The sequence below is a fragment of the Trichechus manatus genome, unplaced genomic scaffold (genome assembly GCF_000243295.1).
Source record: "Trichechus manatus latirostris isolate Lorelei unplaced genomic scaffold, TriManLat1.0 scaffold00038, whole genome shotgun sequence".
In the NCBI taxonomy this organism is placed as follows: domain Eukaryota; kingdom Metazoa; phylum Chordata; class Mammalia; order Sirenia; family Trichechidae; genus Trichechus; species Trichechus manatus.
In genome coordinates this window covers 6,197,346-6,216,410 of record NW_004443974.1, presented here as the reverse complement: position 1 = coordinate 6,216,410, position 19,065 = coordinate 6,197,346, and the positions used below count along the sequence as shown (strand labels likewise).

Sequence of the window (19,065 nt, the reverse complement as noted above, 5' to 3'; positions counted from 1 at the left end):
TTCGAGTGACAACTCTTATTTCTCTCGGATATATTCCTAGGAGTGGGATTGCTGGATCGAATGGTATGTGTATTTCTAGCTTTCTGAGGAAGCGCCATATCATTTTCCAAAATGGTTGTATCATTTTGCATTCCCACCAGCAGTGCATAAGAGTTTCGATCTACATGTATCTTCTTGTATTAAAGTTTTAGCCCTGGATGTGGACGTGCATTGATGAAGAAATTGAATTTGAATATAATATACAGATACTGCCTAGTACTCTATAACTTTATTAGTCGTTTGTAAGAACATTGCCTAGTTATTGTTTCTTTTTATTATTTTTATTGTTTTCATTATTATTAATTTGTATTTGAATGTTTTTCTTATTATAAAAGTAATACATGTTTGTTATAGATGAAAATATAAATACCAAAAAAGAAGAAAATTTAAGTCACTTTATCAGCCCAATACCCAGAAGTAATTGCTGTTAATATTTAGTTGTATGTCTTTCCAGTCTCTCTTTCTTCATATTCGTATACACACTCCACACATAAAAACACATGGAGTTTATAACATAAATAAGATCACACAATTATGTTTTATCAAGGAGCCCTGGTGGCACAGTGGTTAAGTGCTTGACTGCTTGTTGGCGGTTTGAGCCCACCAGCCAGTCCACGGGAGAAAGATGTGGCAGTCTGCTTACAAAGATTACAGCCTTGGAAATCCTATGTGACAGTTGTACTCTGTCCTGTAGGGTCGCTGTAAGTTGGAATCAACTCAACAGCAAAGGGTAACACGTTTTATCACTCAACATATGTTAAATTTTTTCCATCTTGTACACATCAAGATAACATTCTGTATCATGATATTCTGGTTTCACTGGTATATACATATATAAAAATTCATTTTTCTGTATCCTTATTATTGGTGCGTTTTATTGTACATATTTTAGACCTCAGTTAAAAAAACTAAAGTCAACATCACCGTATAGTATTTCATTGTACATATGAGTATATAAGTTATTTGACTAATCCCCAGTTGTTAGCTATTTAGGTTGTATCCAATGATTCACTAGTGTAAACAGCACAGTAGTGAATATCTCTGTATCTGTAACTGTGTGCATATTTACTACATTTTTGGCGATGGAATGGTGTGGTTAAAGGCCATGCATATTTTTTGTTAACACAATTACCAGTTGCCTTCCAGAAATGATACATATTCTGAGCCTATTTGAGTATATCATTTCTCCTTACCAATGCTGGGTATTTTTTATTCCTAATTTTTGCCACGGTTATAGGCAGTGATACGTTATTATTCTAGTTGTCCAAGGTTTTTTAAGGAAACTGAAAGAATGCGTTATATGATTAGCATTTTAAAATACTTTATTCCTCCCTAATGATAGAGTGTGCTGAGGATTCTTGAGGACAACTAAAATCAGTGGTCATGTCGAGGGTAGATGTCAGCTTAAAAACACTGGACTATAAGTCACAAAGCCTAGCTTCTATTTCTGGCTTTTTCATTTATTAAAATTGAGCAAGTCTCTTAGCTTCTTTTGGCCTCAGTTGTCATTTGAAAATGAACTTTGAAACAACATTTATCCCCTGCTGGCATCTGATTACTGCCAATGCTACAGAATTAATAGAGAGTGCCATGGAAGTTCTGATTCACCAAATGAAACTTGAAAGAATAAAATGTCTCTTATATATCCCTCTAACTTTGTATGTTATTGTGAGGCGAGTATGCCAGTGACTATCCAGTGCCTGACCCATAATGAGTACTCAATAAATATTTGTCAGATATCATGCTGGCAAGCTCTGAAGGAGCAAGAGACTCACCAGCAGACCCAGATAGGAATGCCTGCTGGTATTACACTCCAGCCTCACATAGACTGTCCCTGCCCTCTAGGACTTCTTTCCTTTTCTGTCCCTTAAGGACTTCTTCACCCCAGTAAACATGGGTTACACTTGGCTTAATGCCTTGTGGACACAAATGGGTCATAGAAGATTTGACAGGATAGGAAAGTACAGCCAGGTTTCCCGGGAGTGACTTAGAGTGACTGTTATCAAGCTTCAGGAATTCCTTTCAACCTTGTTGCTCCTACATCTGATGGGGAAAGGGTCAGAGAACTTTTGGTTCTAAAAACCAGCTGCTAGATTGACTGACACAAATACCTTGTTCATAGTCTCTTTGACTCACTCCTTTTTCCTGCTTAGTTTTCCTCACTCTGATATCCTTTTAAGCCATTACTGTTTCTCACTTTGGACCCAAGGAGTAAGCCCTAGTCTAGGATATAGTTCCAGGGCCCCTGGGGAGAGTACAGTTTCTTGACATAGTAAGTGCTATCCTAACTAACAGAAACGTGTAGAAAGCTATCACCTAATTAGGACAATAATATTAGCTAACATTTGTCGAGTCCTTACCATATGCTCTTTATATGTACTCTTTAAATCTTCACAACAGCCAACAAGTGGTATGATTCATATTTTACAGGTGAAAAATCTCTAATATTCAGAGAGATTAAGTGATCTGCCAAACATCACACTGCCAGCAAGGGACAGAGCCAGGATTTGAATTCTTGCCTGACTGACTTCAAAAAGCTCATACCCTTTTTGTTATTCTGTTTTTTTTTAATTGTAAACCCTTTGCCAGTTACTTTCCAAAAGCAGCTTGGTTAGAAACTTAACCGTCCAAGGTAGTGAAGCCCTGTGAGAATAACTGCAGCTAGTTAGGCATTTGAATATTTGACTAACATTAGTCCCTTTCCTGGACAGGAAGCAGAACAAGCCATCCAGTGTCTCAATGGCAAGCTGGCTCTATCAAAGAAGCTGGTGGTGCGATGGGCTCATGCTCAAGTAAAGGTACGTTCAAGAGGCTAGAAAGACAACATGAAGTCTCATCCTAAATGAGTTTTCTAAAAGACAATTGTCCACTTAACCATTTGCATCCAAGCCTCTTCACATCTGGAACAGTCATACTTTGGTCTCCTACTTGTATTTACCATGCGTGTTGCCAGATTTTTCTTTTGAGAAATATCTCAGGAGGGATTAAGTTCCTTTGTTGTTTCTTTCCACATGCCCACAGATCCTGCTTTTGATTGATTTTTCCATGTGGCTAATGTGTATACTCAGACCTCTATCATTTTTTTAAGTGGGAGATTTTCTTTGTAGGAAAAAATGTATTTATTTTTAAAATTGGTTGCTTTAGGCATTATTAGACTCTTCCCAGCCTCTTAACTCTGTGGAGAATTTGAATATGTTTATTCTAAATACTTGAGAAATGGGTAGTTTGTATGAGTGTTTAAAGCACTGGCATCTCCTTACTCTAGATATTTCGAGAGTTATTAGGATGTGGGTTTGTTGTACTTTGCAGTGCCTTATTGTGTCCACGCCTTGAGAAGTAGTGAACACTCTTGCTCATCCTGTAGTTAGTCCCTGGGGACAATGCACTAGAAAAGCTGAGAAACTTAAAAAAAAAAAAAGGAATTTCATTCTGTTACAGCTGGCACGGAGGTGGTGAAACGTATGGAGCAGAGGAATGCCAAGAGTTGATTCTCTTCTCTCTGCAGAGGGGTCTTGACAAACCTGCCTGTGAAAAGATTTGTGACAGTTAAAAGCTTTAGCTATTTGAGCATGATTTTTGGTCAGAGATTCGCTACTCCCTACCCAACAAACTTCCCATTAAAGAGTCACAGAAATTAATCAGACATTTAAGCTTAGTGTCCAACCTGAAGAACAAAGCTTAGACACTTTGGATCCTTGTGAGTATTTCAGGTAATCACAGAGCCTTCTCGATTTCTAGGACACATTACCTTAAAAATAGAAACAACAAGGAGAATTTCCAGATACTTTTTTACTCAAAAGAAAATCAAGTCTTATTTGCCAAACTGGCTGTCATTTTCTCGTTCTGCATCTTACTGAAAAGGCACGCAGGGGAAATCATCCTTCATTCCTGTTTTTCATTTGAGAATCTCTGGGCTGCTCAGTTCTCTTCTTCTACAAGTCTCTTTTTGACCAGAAGCCCCTGATTGCTCTTTTAGGTTTACTTTTTACAAAAGATACATAATTATCTGACATCAAATTAAATTACTCTTTTACTATAGAATGTTTTCTAGATCAGTGGCTAGAAGCTATTATTTTTCCATTCATGCATGTTAAGAGTTGAATATTATGGTCGGTGCTTTGTAAAATCTAGCAGAATTTTAAAGTGTTTTGAATAAAATAAAACAAATATTGTAAGAATTGGTATGTGACAATTAAAATAAGATTGTAAGAGGGCAAACCTGCTATAATTTGCACCGTTGGTAAATTCGAAAAATGAAATTCTTTCCCTACCAAATAAGGAAGACTAACGGCTAGATTAGAAGCTTCTTCTCAACTTTTTTCCTAAACTTAAGTAGCATTTATGCCAAAGCTCTGTGGAGTTTTACATTAATTCAAAATGTGAAACAGTCCTAAAATTGTCTAGAAACATGCTGACAGAACACGGGTGGGGGAAACCCTGGTGGCGCAGTGGTTAAGAGCTACGGCTGCTAACCAAAAGGTTGGAGTTCGAATCCACCAGGCACTCCTTGGAAACGACATGGGCAGTTCTCCTCTGTCCTGTAGGGTCCCTATGAGTTGGAATTGACTTGACGGCAATGGGTAACAGCACTGGTGGGGTTGGTTGGTGCTTCTGAACCTGTGTGTGGCAGTAGAGGGCTTGTTTCTGCCCAGGTGACATCATTTCCCTTTTTCTTACTTTCAGAGATACGATCATAACAAAAACGATAAGATCCTTCCAATCAGCCTTGAGCCATCCTCAAGCACCGAGCCCACTCAGTCTAACCTCAGGTAAGATGGTGTACTATAGACAGACACGAACAGTTATTCTACAGCTTGAATCATTCCTTCATTCACATCCTAGTAAATTTTCAGACTCTTAATTTAGAATAGAATCTCCTAACTTACGACATGTTGAGAGAATGTTCAGTTAATCTCCAGAATATATACATTTCTTCCCCCAGCAGCTCCTCCCACAAGATGGTGTACTCTTCTTTTATAGAATTCATTCACTCAAAACATGTTGGTTGCACCTACCATGTGCCAGGCATTATACTTGGCACTAGGAATACAAAGATAATATGCAGTCTTTATCAAGCATTTTGATAAGGTCTTGGATCTCTTTGGTGTTTGTCTTTGTACACTCATTCTTCCCCATCTGTGAGTTACCCTTATACAAAACTTTAGTTTGCAGAAGTTTAATTCCATGTACCATTTCAGCAACTATAGCATTTTGATTCCTGTGTGGACAAATTGTCAGTCACTTCTTTGGAGTTAATTCCAAACAGAAGGAACTAAGGATATGGTCGAGAAAGGAGAGGTTAAGTAGATGGTTGGGCAGCAGTAGAGGTTTTTCTCATTGTAGCCTGTGGAGAAATTTTAACACTGTAAGTAACAATAGCTAGAATTTATTGAACTGACTGAAACAGCACTGTGCTAAATACTTTATATACATTATGTCATTTAGTTCTCATAAAAATTCCAGTGAAAGCATTATTACACTCATTTTAAAGAAACTCCAGGCTGTTCTAGGGAGGTGAAGGAACGTTAATGACACACAAGGATCAGAGACCAGCACTCAGTAATAAAGTCAGGAAAGCGATGCCTGTTAGGATGGAAGACCAAAAAGACAAGAAAAGTGCCTTTCTTGTATGTTATCTGCACCATAGCAAAACAGATTTATAAACATCTCATTAAACTGCAGGGAAGTCCCTAGGTGGCGCAAACAGTTTGCGCTCAACTACCAACCTAAAATTTGGCAGTTTGAACCTACCCAGTCATGCCATGGGAGAAAGGCCTGGCGATCTGCTTCCATAAGAATTACAGCCAAGAAACCCTATGGAACAGTTCTACTCTATACCACATGGGGTCGCCATGAGTCAGAATTCACTACAGTAAAGGGTTTGGTTTTCTGTCTTTATTTATTAATTCAAACTTCAGGGAGATTGTGGTCCCAAAATGTTTTCAGGTGAGTTAGGAATGATAAAACTGGTAAATTGAAATTAATTTTATAGTTACTAAGTTAAGTTAAATGCCATTGATTTTTCTTAATTTTGTGCTGCCTCTATATTTTGGAGCCCTGGTGGCACAGTGGTTAAGAGCTCAGCTGCTAACCAAAAGGTCTGCAGTTTGAATCTACCAGCCACTCCTTGGAAACCCTATAGGACAGTTCTATTCTGCCCCACAGGGTCGCTATGAGTCGGAGTCAGCTCGATGGCTACAGGTTTGGTTTTTGGTTTATTGTTTTATGCTCCTATAAATAAAAAAACAAGAAAAATTATAATGACTTTGATAAATTCACTGGGAACTTATATCGACTGTTCTTTTTTCCTGATAAAATTTGAACTTTCTTGATCATAGTAGGCTCGTGAGGTTTCCATAAATATAATAACTGTTGGAAAGGGATGACTGCACTTACGTTTGTTGGTCTTTATGATACAATTAACATGTCTTTAGTTTCTTATTATCAGTGTTTTCCACTTGTTTACCAGGTAGTAGGCTAGTGTTTTCCATTTATTTTTTAATCCGGAGAGCCTCAGTTTACATCTTTCTATTAACATCTATGCCTTATTAGTGACTTGTACAGAATGAATGGCTGTCCCATTAATGGAAGAGGTGCTGGAATGCATCTCAGTAATACCTCAGTGTTCCTTTTATTATAAATTGCTTTTCTAATTTCTTGCCCATATAAAATTATGGACATTTACAGCAGATATATCCCTTTCGAGAATCTTGGAAAGGACGTGTGTACACTCCCTTCCGTGTATACATTCTCTCCCTGACTATAGACCATTGACAACCATCAAGAATGGAAAATAAAGGGAGAAGGGGAGGGGGCCAAAAAAGACCCACTGCCTGACTGCTTTGGATTCTGGCCCAGGGATAGCAATGAGCCCAATCAGAAGGGAATTCCTCACAGCTTCTGCAGTGTCTCCTCATGCTTTCTCTCTAACAAAGGGCTGCTCAGCTCCCAGCCTGATGGAGAGGGAAAAGCAAGCGCTGATGAACAGACTGAATCCTGGCTCTGCAACTTGTTAGGTCTGTGAACCTTGGGTAAATCAGTAGCTCTCTGCATTTGTTCCTTTATAAAATACGGATAAGAACCTCTATCTCGTACGGTTATTACAAGGATTACAAACAATATAAGTAAAATGCTGGGCATAGTGCCTGGCTCATTATACATATTCCGTAAATGATAGCCTTTATTAACACATTTGTCAGTAAAAAAAGATTTTATAGAATTTCCAGAATTTTTTTTTTTTTTTTGCCATTATTATTCAGTGATTGAAAAGGTAGTGCAGTGTAATGGATAATAGCGTAGACTCTGGAGTCAGGCTGTATTCAAATCTCAGCTTTACCACTTACTAGCTATGTAACATTGCGCAGTTTAACCTTTCTGTGCCTCAGTTTCTTCAATTGCAAAATAAGGAAAATAACCTCCTTTACAATGTTGTTTTCAGTCCTACAGGAATTATTTTTGAGTGCCTACTACCCAACAAGCACTAAGGTGCTAAACAGTTTTTGTGTCTGAGGATTAAATGTAACAATATGTGAAGTACTCATAACAGTGTCTGAGCTTTTAAAACTTAATAGATGGTTCAGACTTGATCTCTTTTGTAAAATGAGAGCATTAGTTATCTTTTTCTGTCTTTTATTTAAAATGTTTGAACGTTCATGTTTGAGTATCTTGTTGCTTCTCTGATATTGCGTAAGAGACACAAGGAAGATGAAATATGCAAGCATTTTCTAAATGTACCCAGGCCCACTCTGATCCTCTGCTATCCGTTTTCCAGCGTCACTGCAAAGATAAAAGCCATTGAAGCAAAGCTGAAAATGATGGCAGAAAATCCTGATGCAGAATATCCAGCAGCACCTGTTTATTCCTACTTTAAGCCATCAGATAAAAAAAGGACTGCCCCTTATTCTAGAACAGCTTGGAAATCTCGAAGATGATGGTTGTGAATTATTGTAGCAGCAAAAGCAAATTGTTCTCCACACCTGAACTCCTCTGCCTTTGTACTTTGTAGATGTGAATGATGTATCCAACAAAGCACAATCACATGTTAGAGTTTGGTAACATAACGTTTTTGGATTTTCTTATGGATATTTCTTCCTTGAAGTATGTGTGGAATTGAGCATCATCCAGAATAAATAGGATTGTATCCAAAATTGTGATTTAAACACTGGGATGCTCTAGTTGGCTGGTTTGTTTGGCTTTGTAACTTCAGAAATGTTATAAAGTGTGCCAGAGAGAAAAGAAAACATAGAAAATGTTATTTAAATCAGGAAACTAAATTTACTGATGTCTTTCTTAAAAAAAGAAAAATAGGTCATTTTCCTGGGCTCTAGTGTCTTTAGAACATAAAGGAAAAGAGACAGGGAGGGAAGTGAGAGACAGTTTTTAAATCATGTTGTGAACTGTTGTTCCAGAATTTATGATGGAAATCCCTCCAAAAAAGAGAAAGTTCTTGGCAAAAGGGAGCTGGTTCTTTGAGCAAATGTGGTAATCTGTTTTAAGAATCATGCTTATCGTTTCAGAATCCCAATTAGGAAAATATGGTGTATGTCTTGAAATTGTTGCATCGACAAAACTGTAAAATCAAACTTAGCATTTTATACCACAACAGAAGTTCCATTTGGAAATCCAACTTTTACTCTATAGTGATCTTTTTTTTTTTTTAATCTAAATAATCCTACCTTCTGTAATACCAAATGTTATTATTAATGTGGGACTTTTAAAATTGCACTTATTGCATGAGATTGTTTTTATAGCATGAGAGTGTTCTATTTGGAATTGTATCATGGTCACTCTAAATAGAAAAGCAAGATTTCTTTGAAAACATAAAAGTTGCTATATTGATAGCTCTCAAACCTATTATTTCCTAATAGATGTAGAGGGGTCTGAAGTTGTTGTACTGTTTTGGGAGTGGTGGATGTTGGGGCACATGTAGTGGGCACGGAGAGTCAATGGAGCAGGCACTACTCAGGCACAAAGATTGTAATGAACTCATGATTTATGTCTTTCAACAGCCTTTAAAGATTGCATGACTTTAAAATGATTGTTCATTTGTAGAACATACTTCTTCCTAGATATTTTTTGCCACTTGGAACATTCTGACAATATATAAAGAGAAACTTATCAGCAGATTTTGAGATGTTCTTCAGCCAGCACCATTTTGGTCATTTTGGTGCCAGGTTTGACAGACTGTTTCATTGGGCCACACTAGTGTCCTTTATCAGGTAAATCGCTGTTACTCCTGCTGCCATTCTGGTGATTACAGACTGTTGACTACTGTCGTTCCTAGCTAGCAAGAGGAAGCTTTCATAATAGGAACTTAAGTCTTCCTATGATCATAAATGAATTTAAGACACACTTGAACCGAAACTTCAGCATGTCAAAGTTTCAGAATTCATAGAACTGGCTCATAGAAATTCGTTTCACTTTTCCCAAGATATCTTTAAATATCAACCACTTTATGCATTTATTAGCTGTGTCTATAGTGTAAGTAACTCTCTTTCCATTTGGGGAATAGTTCAGGGAGGTGGGGGTACTATCTCCCATTTTTCTGGTGACTTCTTGGAGTATAGAATTCACCATTTTATCCTTAAGTCCTCAAAGGTTATGGTGGAGTAGGATTTACTTAATGCAAAATAGTCTTCTATTTTTAATAGGAATTTAAAAAAAAACTTCGAATTACATAGAGTTGTTTCCTTTAGAAACCAGATCTATTTATTTGTATTTAAAGCAGTGTTTATTATTTGTACCAATTCTTATTCCTCTGTGTGAATAAATGCAAGACAGTGTCTGTGTGGTTGTGTCTTCTCTCATCTGTTTACTGGAATAAAGACTACAACTCTCTGATAGGCTTGTCCCCACTCAGGACTGGGGCTGGTGTGTCCTGGCAGAGTGCTGCTTCTAGAGTCGCTACTCTGCACAGCTCTTTGGCTAGAGTCAGCCTCAGGGACGATCCTAATTCTCTCTACCCATTATGCCTGCCTACTCTTGTTAAGTGAAGAGACTAGCTCCTCATTGCAAATGTAACTATTTGAGAAGTTGTTAATGGAAGTCCCTGAAAGTACTATACCATGTTGATTCTCTCTTTTCAAAGTAGCAGTTTCAAAAGAATAAATGTGTGTGTCATAAATACTGCTGAAAGCAGTCTGGTGAAAGGTTTATAAAATACAAATGTTGGTTGACTCTTTGTTACGAGGTTATCTGTACTTTGGGTAAAAATATTCTTTGGTTTGCTGTTTTGCTAAAATTATGTCGCTTAGAATTCTGATATGTACAAGGGTGGAAAATATCAGGCAAGAGGATGAACTATCTTCTTAATCTCAGCTCCTGTTTTATCAAATGCAAAATGTAACCCTAACCAGTTGATTTTTGTAACTGGCATCGAAGTATTGGGAAGAGGATCACACAAGGAAAGATTTTTTCAAAACATGTCAAAAATCAGCAGCAAAAGTTTTATGAAACCAAGTATTCTAGAGCCCTGTCTCTTGGTTACTAAGGTATATGCAGTTAATTTCTGAATTGGCAAATGTATTTGTGATTTTTATACTACTATAAAAGAGCAGGATTAGTTCTTGTCTTACAAGTTAAATGTTAGAAATGTCCTGTGTATAATCATTATGTTCCTAAAATGTGATTTGTTCCCATTGTATTCGTCCTTGATTTCTCTCCCCCCCCCCCCCCATTACTATCCAGTTCTTTAACAAATCCTCTCAACTCCACCTTCAAAATACATCCTGAATCCAACCGCTTCTCATCACTTCCAACACTACCATTTTGTTCAAGTTACCATCATCTCTTGCCAGACTGTTGCAATGCCCTCCTAATTACCTCCCTATCCCCTCTATTGCCTCCTTATTATAGTCAATTTTCCACACAGTAACCAAAGTGATCCTTTTAAAATCTGAGCATGTCATTCCCTTCTCAGTGGCTTTCCATCATAACTAGAATAAAATCCAAAGACCTGTAAGGCCCTGAATGGCCTGGCCCCTGACTGACCATGACTGTGTAGCTTACTGTTCTCTTCTTTGCTCACTGTACTCCAGCCACGCTGGCCTCTTACTATTCTTTGAATACAAGGAAGCTCCTACCACAAAACCTTTGCATTGGTTGTTCCCTTTATCTGGAGTGTTCTTTCCCCCAAATAGCCACAGAACCGACTCATTTGATTGATGTCTCTGCTCAAATGTCAGTGACCAAGGGGCCATCCCTGACCTTTCTAAAATTGCAGCCCTGTCACCCCCAATCCTTTACCCTTCTTTATTTTCTAAGTAGAACCACTACCCAACATTATACATGGATTTATCGTCTGTCCTCATTAGAATGCATGTGAGCAGAATTTTTTATTCAGTGTTACATCGACAACATTTAAAACAATGCTCTATGTAATACATGCTCAATATTTGTCAAATGAAAAATCAGTCATGGTATTTGAGAGCTGAAGGGCCTTGAGAGGTCATCCTGTATAGCAGAATCGTACAATGAGAGAACTTTAGGTAGAACCCAGACAGCAAACTCCTAGTCCGGCGTACTGTAAACCATGTGTCAGCAAACCAGCCTGTGCCACCTCTATGTGGCCCACAAGCTGAGCATGATTTTTACATTTTTAAATTGCTGGAGAAAAAAAATTCAAAATAATATTTCATGCCACATAAAGATTATATGAAATTCAGATTTCAATGTCCATAGATAAAATTTTATTGGAACATAGTCACATCCATTTGTTTACATATAGTCAATGGCTGCTACCCTACACACACAACTGGCTAGAATGGTAGAGGTGAGTAGCTGCAACAAAGACCATCTGGCCTGAAAAGCCTAAAATATTTACTATGACTCTTTATGGAAATAGTTTGCTGACCCCTGGTCTAAACTATATTCCATTTGTGGAAATGTCTTTGTAAATCTTTGTGGTGTTAAAGATTCTGGTGTTATTGCAGAGAATAAAAGCCACAGCTGATAGAATGGTGTTGCACTGAGTACTGTTAGTTCCTTCTTCACTTTTCTGACTCCTTATACATTTTGGGGATAGGGAACCTAAGCCTTACTAGCATCATTTTACTGAACAGAATTATACAAATGCAGGCTAAATCCACCTCATTGTACATGTGAGGAAACAAAGGCCTAGAGAGCTTTGGCATCAGGAATGCCTGAGTCAGAATTCTAGCCCTAGCTGTGTGAGTAGGTTAGTCAAGACACTTTCAAGTGACAAAAACTCTGTTCCAACTACCTTATGGTAGAAAGTTTATTGGCTTATGTAACTGAAAAGTCCAGGTGTTCAAATGATATGGTCTGTTGATTGTGTTTTCCTCTGGGTTAGTTTCCTTCTCAGGCCAGCTCTCCTTCGTGGTCTCCAGAGAGAGACTTGAATCCCAGGTGAAAAACAGATCTGTCAGAATTTATCATTAACCAGCCCAGGACACAGGCCTACATCTTTTTTCTTCCACAGCCCGTCTTACTCGGTTAGGATTACTGACTATACAAAATGGCATTTTAGTTTTGATGTGCCCTGTGACCTTTTTATGCTAGAAACAATTAAAAATTTAGCCTTAAAAAATAAAACAGAGAAATTAAGTTTTCTTCTTCTGAAAATAGGCCTCCCAATTGAGAAGCTTTCTGGTGGGTGACCTCATCAGAAGGAAAGTTACTCATTTCTCAAACACATCCCGAGCATCTGCCATGCACCAGGCATGGAGGGTGTAAAGATGATAAGGTATGGGCCCTGTGTACTATCATGTAAGACTTGGGAGCTGCAGGCAGAGGATGGGCACCTAACCAAGCCGGAAACAAGAGGTAGGGGTAGAGATGATTTCCCAGAGGAAGCAATACTTGAGCTGAGCACTGAAGCCTGCTTAAACAGACGGAAAAAAGGGTCTGAGAAGAGTGTTGGAGAAGAAAACCAAAGCCCTGTGAAGTGAGAGTACTTGAAATTTAATCATAAGAGGAGCTAAGACACTTCTGAGTACCTATACCCATAGGATAAGCGAGGCTTAGGAGGCCTTCTACAATCTACCTCCAATATGCCATGCCCCCAGCCCCCAACCAGACTAAATTGCTCGTACATCTCAAACACAGTGGAATCTCCCAGATTCGCATGTCCTTGTACAAGATATTCCCTTTACCTGGAAACTCCCTTCTGCCCACTCACCATTTGTCATCTTCCTATCCATTCTCATTTCCCCAAGGCAGTTAATTGTTTTTCTACTTCTTAAATGTCTGATTCTGTTTTTGCACTTATCACTATATACAATTTGCTTTATTATTTAAAACATTATTCCCACTGAAAATAAGGTGAGCCTCAGGTGCAAGTTATTTTCCCCCCTGAAATTGGAAAGCAAACCAGTCAACTCTCTTGTCTTTATGTCGGGTTAATCCTGGCTGTTGTAAAATCTTATCAACTCTCATGGCTTCAATGCCATCCCTAAGCTGATGTCTCTGAAATTCCTTTCCCCACTTCCAGCCTCTCTTCTGAGCTCCAGACCTATATATCCAGCTCGCTCCTGGGCACCTCCACATGAATGTTTCCCTGCTACATCAAACCCAAACAGTTCATTGTTCCCCTTGCCCCCACCTCCAATTGCTCTGGTGTTTTATGTCATTGGGAACAACATAATGAAAAAAAATCAATAAATTAAAAAGTCAGAAACCTAGGAGTTACCTGTGACATTTGCCCTCCCCGAATCCCTACATCCAGTCTCCTAATCAACTTTACATATTAAAGTTATATATGATGTCATATATAATCACACACATAGCTATAAGGGTATATAATATATGATTATATATAACTTCATAAAGTCACATATAATAATTAACTTTCAATTCTATTCCTTCTTTCCATCCTCCTTGTCCCCACAGGTGGCTCATCACCTCTTCCTTAGATTATTGCAATATTTCAGTGAAGGACTCATTCCCTTCAGGTGAATGAGCCAACTGCTTAAGTCATCTTTCCAGACTCTAAATCTGACCATGTCCTTTTCACACTTAAAAGCCTTTGATGGCCCCTTACAGTTTATAGTTTGAGGTTGAAATTCCTTAGCATGATACACAAGGCTTATCACAGCCTAGGCTACTTTTCAGCCTTATCTACCCTTTTCTGGAAAAAGAATAACAGGGATCACTTATTTTAAATAGTGTGGTCAGGGAAGAATTCTCTAACGAGGGGATATTTAGCCCTTGAAGACTCTCCCCACTCAGCTAGTGCTTCCTGTGTCCCCATCACACCCTCTCCTTAATGATGACAATGTCTCTGGGTGACTGAGTGCCAGGCCTATGCCAAACGCTTAAAATGCATTTTGGCCTCCTGGCATCATCACAGCACTTGTAAATGGGTTCTCTGTCAATGCCCATTTTATGGTTGAGGACACTAAGGCTAATAAAGTTCGTCCCTTGCCTTAGGTTCCACAACCAGTGTGTAATAGAGTCAGATTATCGACTCAGGCTAAACCAAAACCAAGCCAGTTGCCATGGGGTCGATTCTGACTCATGGCAACCCCATGTGTTGCAGAATAAAACTACACTCCATAGAGTTTTTCTTGGCTGTGACCTTTTTGGAAGCAGATCACCAGGTCTTTCTTCCAAGGCATGTCCAAGTGGGTTTGAACCATCAAACTTTCAAACTTTTGGTTAGTAGTAGAGCACTTAGTCGTTTGCACCACCCAGGGCCTCCTCAACTTAGGTTAAATGACTCTAAAACTGGGATGCTGAACCACTTTCCCATGCTAGGTCTGCAAAGACAAGACATTGCTCCCTGTAGAAGTGATGGCTTGTGGACCCAAAGCTTTCAAGATGAATCCAAACTCTTCAACTCAGGACTCAGCCCTCCATGATCTGGCTCCTCCCTGGACCCCCAGGCTCATCTCCCACGAGGCTCCAGCACGTCACTGACTGGGCACCCTAAAGGCTTCACAGATGCCAGCACTGCACTCTCCATCCTGGTCCAACTCCTTTCAGCCCTTGTCTGCCTCACACTTATTCATCCTTTGGGATTTTGCTGAAAGATTCCTTCTTCTGGGGAGCCTTGACTGATACCCACCCCATAAACTAGGTTAAGTGTCCCTCCTCCTTGCTTCTATAGCACCCTTTGTAGCACCCGTCATACTGCATTGCAAATGTTGGCTTCCTTCTCTCCCAGTTGACGGTAGGCTCCTCATAGGCAGGAACCAGGACTCTGTTCCCCGTGCTTAACATGGAGCCTGGTGTGGAGTAAACGCTGCATAAATGTCTGCTGAACTGACTTCACTCGGTGGATGTCAGAACCAGAAGGAGATCCTCGGGTTACTGTAATTGTTCACACTTGTAAAATACTTTAAGGTCTGAAAAACCCTGTCACACTGATGACCTCATTTACTCCTCTGAGGTTGGTATTATCCCTATCGTTGAGGGGACAGAGGCTCAGAGAAGTTAGGTGACTTTTCCAGGTTCACTCAGCCAGGAAGTGGCTGGGCTGAGATTTGACTTCAGGCTTATCTGACTCGAAGGTGCTCTCTCCAGCACTTTCCAGATCATCTGATTCAAACAACGCATGCATTTTACCAATGAGGACACTAAGGCCAGGAGAGGTCAGTTGGCTTGCCTAGGGTCATGCAGCTTGTACTCCATTCTGTGCTCTTCGTCTGCTCAGACAGGAAATACCGAGAAGGTGACAAGGTGAGGATAAGGCCTGGGCTCGGGGGAGGGGGACTGCCTGTGTCTCTTCCCATTGCCTCCTCCCCATTTGTCACAACCTGAATGTTTAAATTTTGTATTTAATATTTACCCTGAAATGGCTTTCATCTGATTTTCCCCCTTGCTCACCAATTTAGCTGTCAGAGTAAATAAATGTGAAGCTGGTTCTCTAGCCTCCCCCCAGCTCACGTTACCTTCCTAGAATTACTCCCTCGCGGGGCAGAACCGCTGCTGGGGGCGTCCCACAGAATTATCAGATTACTAATGAAGTCTCTTTTCAAACCCAAACCTCGGGCCATAGACTGAAGTTGGGGGAGATGGCAAAATTCACTCAGAGGACAATATGAGCACATCCGGTCAGTGCCCAGAAGGATTGTGGTGAGAACCAGACGACATCATACATGTAAAGCACTTCATACAATCCCAGGAATGGAGTTAGCACTTTAAAAAATATTGGTTTTTAATAATATAGTTAATCATCACCACAATCCTGAGAGATCAGTATTGTTATCCCATTTTGCGAGTAAAGAGACTGGGACTCTGAAGCAAAGCAGCTTGCCCACAGTCTCCTGCAGGAAGAAATCAAGTATCTTGATGAAATGTATGAAATTTGCTAATCTAAAATTTTGCCAGGGTTACTCCTAATGGGGCTCTTTTTCCTGCTGGAGTTTGGGGTTGCTGGAAGAGGGTTTCTTTTTCAAAGTAGTTTCACTTCCATCGTCTTTGAAGTCAGGCAAGCCCTGGGTTGAAATAATCATTCTGTAGCTTCTTTAGGTAAGTGGAGAATATTTGAGTGTTTCGTTGAATGCCCTGCCTTGTTCCATAAAGGATTTGATGTCATACCTAGTAGAATAATAACTGGAAAATGCAGCCAGTCCCTGTTGTATTAATGGGTAATGTTTATTGGCTGCTTACTGTGTGCCAGGCAGTTCTGAGTCCTCTATATGGACCATTCCTATAATTTTCACAAATTATAGAGTTAGATTTTGTTGTCATTCCCATCTTACAGATGAGGAAACTAACACTGAACTAGTGGTGAAATAACTTGTCCGTGATTATGCAAGTACTAAGGGGCTATGTCAAAGGTTCATGGGTGGCTCAAATGGTTTGCGCTGGACTACTAACACAAAGGTTAGTGGTTGGAACCCACCCAGCGGCACCATAGAAGAAAGGCCTGGTGATCTACTTCCATAAAGACTACAGGCAAGAAAACCCTATGGAGCAGTTCTACTCTGACACATATGGGGTTGCCATGAATCAGAATTGACTCAGTAGCAGCAGGTATGGTTCGTTTTTTTCAGGGGCTGTGCCAAGACTGGCACTCAGACAACCTGGCTCTAGAGTGCTTCACTCCTAAGTTTAATGCCTCCCAGTTTTTATTTTCTGAGCACCTACTCAGAGTTCAGGAGCAGAATTGCACCAGAGGTAAGAGTTTAGGTTCTGAGTCTGCATGCCAGAGCTTGACATGAGGCTCCCATACACTTGTTTCCTCAACATTAAAATAAGGATAAACTTGTAGGGTTGCTTCAAGGGTTAAAGAAGATAATGCATGTCAAGCATAGTGCTTGGCACACAAGTGCTCAATAAATGCTCTATTCCTCCCATAGAAATGCAACAGCTTGCTTGTCCAGTCTCTGAACCTTTGCAATCATCTCTCTACATGGAATAGTTTGTTCTCTCCCCTGAACACATCCAAACTTCACCTGTCCTTTAACTTTTAGCTCAAGCCTCCTCCACACTTCTTGCCTAAGAAGTTTTCAAAAACCAGTACAATCCTAATGATCTTCTTTCCTGGAGTCCTTCTGCACACATCACATATATTGTGGAATGTGTGTGTGTGTGTGTGTGCAGCCTAAAAAACAAGAGCATGAGCTCTGATGTCAGACGAGCCTGGTTTTGAATTCTTGACTCTTGTGGCACTAGTCTGGACATATCACATGATCTCACTGAACCTCACTTTCTTCATCAGTAAAATGGGCACAATAAGAGATGCTACTTCGTAGGGTTATTATGAAGAGAAAATGAGATCATGAGTGTAAAATGCTTAGCATCATGCCTGGCATGGATTAAAGTACACAGGAGTAGCAGCTGGGATTATGTACAAAAGAGATATTTGAGGAGGTGGGAGTTGTTCATCTATGGCCATGTGGCCTTTTGAGGGTGCATTTGTATGTGTGTGCACGTGTGCATACATGCACACCAGCTCTCACATTGCAGTCTGTGCTCTTGGTATAAAAGATTAGGGTTCACAGAGAAACTCTTTTCATTCTGAATTTCTGTGTCTAGAGCAAACAGTGTGAATGCAGGGAGTGGGGGATGCCACCGGCTGGAGCTATTTTTGTGTACCTTGATGTCTGTAAATGATCAGATGTTCATATCTTTCATAGTATACATGTGGGTCTTTATGTTGTTATGTAGATATCCTTGTTTGCCTGTGTCCATTAGGATGTGCCTGTGTGTGTGTGTGCATTACTGAGACTGTGACTATTGGGAATCATATGTCTGTAGAGATGTGTATGATGTTTCTGCCTATAAATGGTTCTTTTCCCATCTGTAGATTTGCGTGTGCATATTTGTGGGTGTCTGAGTAGAGGGCCTAAGGTTATATGGCATATGGTTTGAAGCTCTGTGGGAGTCTGTGCACTCTTAAGTATGGGTGTGTGTACAATAATAAGAACAATTGTGTGGGGGTGTTTACATCTATAAATGAGGGCAATTATGGAGGCGATGGGATGTGTGATGGGGTGGGGGTTGGGTGTTTTGGTGTCTATAGAACTGTATCTAAATCTGAGTGTTGTGCATATTTGTTTTTACAAGAGGGTGTATCTCATCTCTACATGTGTCTCTAGACTCAGTTTGTGTATAGAGAAGGGAGCTAGGGCTGTGGGTATTCACTTGTATTTGTATGCTGTGGGGTGTTAGTGTCAAGCCAGGCTGTCTTTTGAGTTTGGGGGTTTTGTGGAATTCAGGGTATATTTGGGAGCTGTCTCCTATCTAAATGCTTGGGCCTCCCTGCCTTCTCCTCCACTCTCACTATCAGTAGAGCCCTAGAGATTTCTCCCATGTGAGATGGGCATTGGAAGGGGAGGCTCAGCAAATCCTGAAAGGAAGTGGGATGTCCCAGGCAACCCCTCCCAGGGAAGGGAAACTACCCCCCCCCCCATGTAACTTCCTAACCCCATTCAGTCCTTAGGAGCTGGTGCATTCCCTGGGTGTATGGAGCAGAGGTATCTGCGCAGGTGTGCGAGGGTATGTGTGGATGCCTGTGTAAATGATGTGAACAGGTAATCATTTGTACCAGGAGGTACACAAATGTACCTGGCGTGGAATTGCATCAGCAAAGTACAATGTGTGACTTTATATGGAATC

The 19,065-nt window shown here is 39.9% G+C and overlaps 1 protein-coding gene across 2 annotated transcripts in view; it reads left to right on the top strand.

Annotated features, from left to right (window-relative positions):
• RBM18 (RNA binding motif protein 18) overlaps window positions 1-9,821 on the top strand; it is a 25,501-nt gene extending 15,680 nt beyond the window's left edge. Inside the window, exons 4-6 of one of the 2 annotated variants that reach the window (XM_004375627.2) lie at window positions 2,751-2,837; window positions 4,723-4,808; window positions 7,811-9,821. In XM_004375627.2, the coding sequence (XP_004375684.1) occupies window positions 2,751-2,837; window positions 4,723-4,808; window positions 7,811-7,970 (333 nt within the window). In that variant the 3' untranslated portion in view covers window positions 7,971-9,821. The remainder of the gene's footprint in view (window positions 1-2,750; window positions 2,838-4,722; window positions 4,809-7,810) is intronic. The other variant, XM_023730684.1, reaches the window with a different exon arrangement.
• The last annotated feature ends 9,244 nt before the right edge of the window (window positions 9,822-19,065 follow it).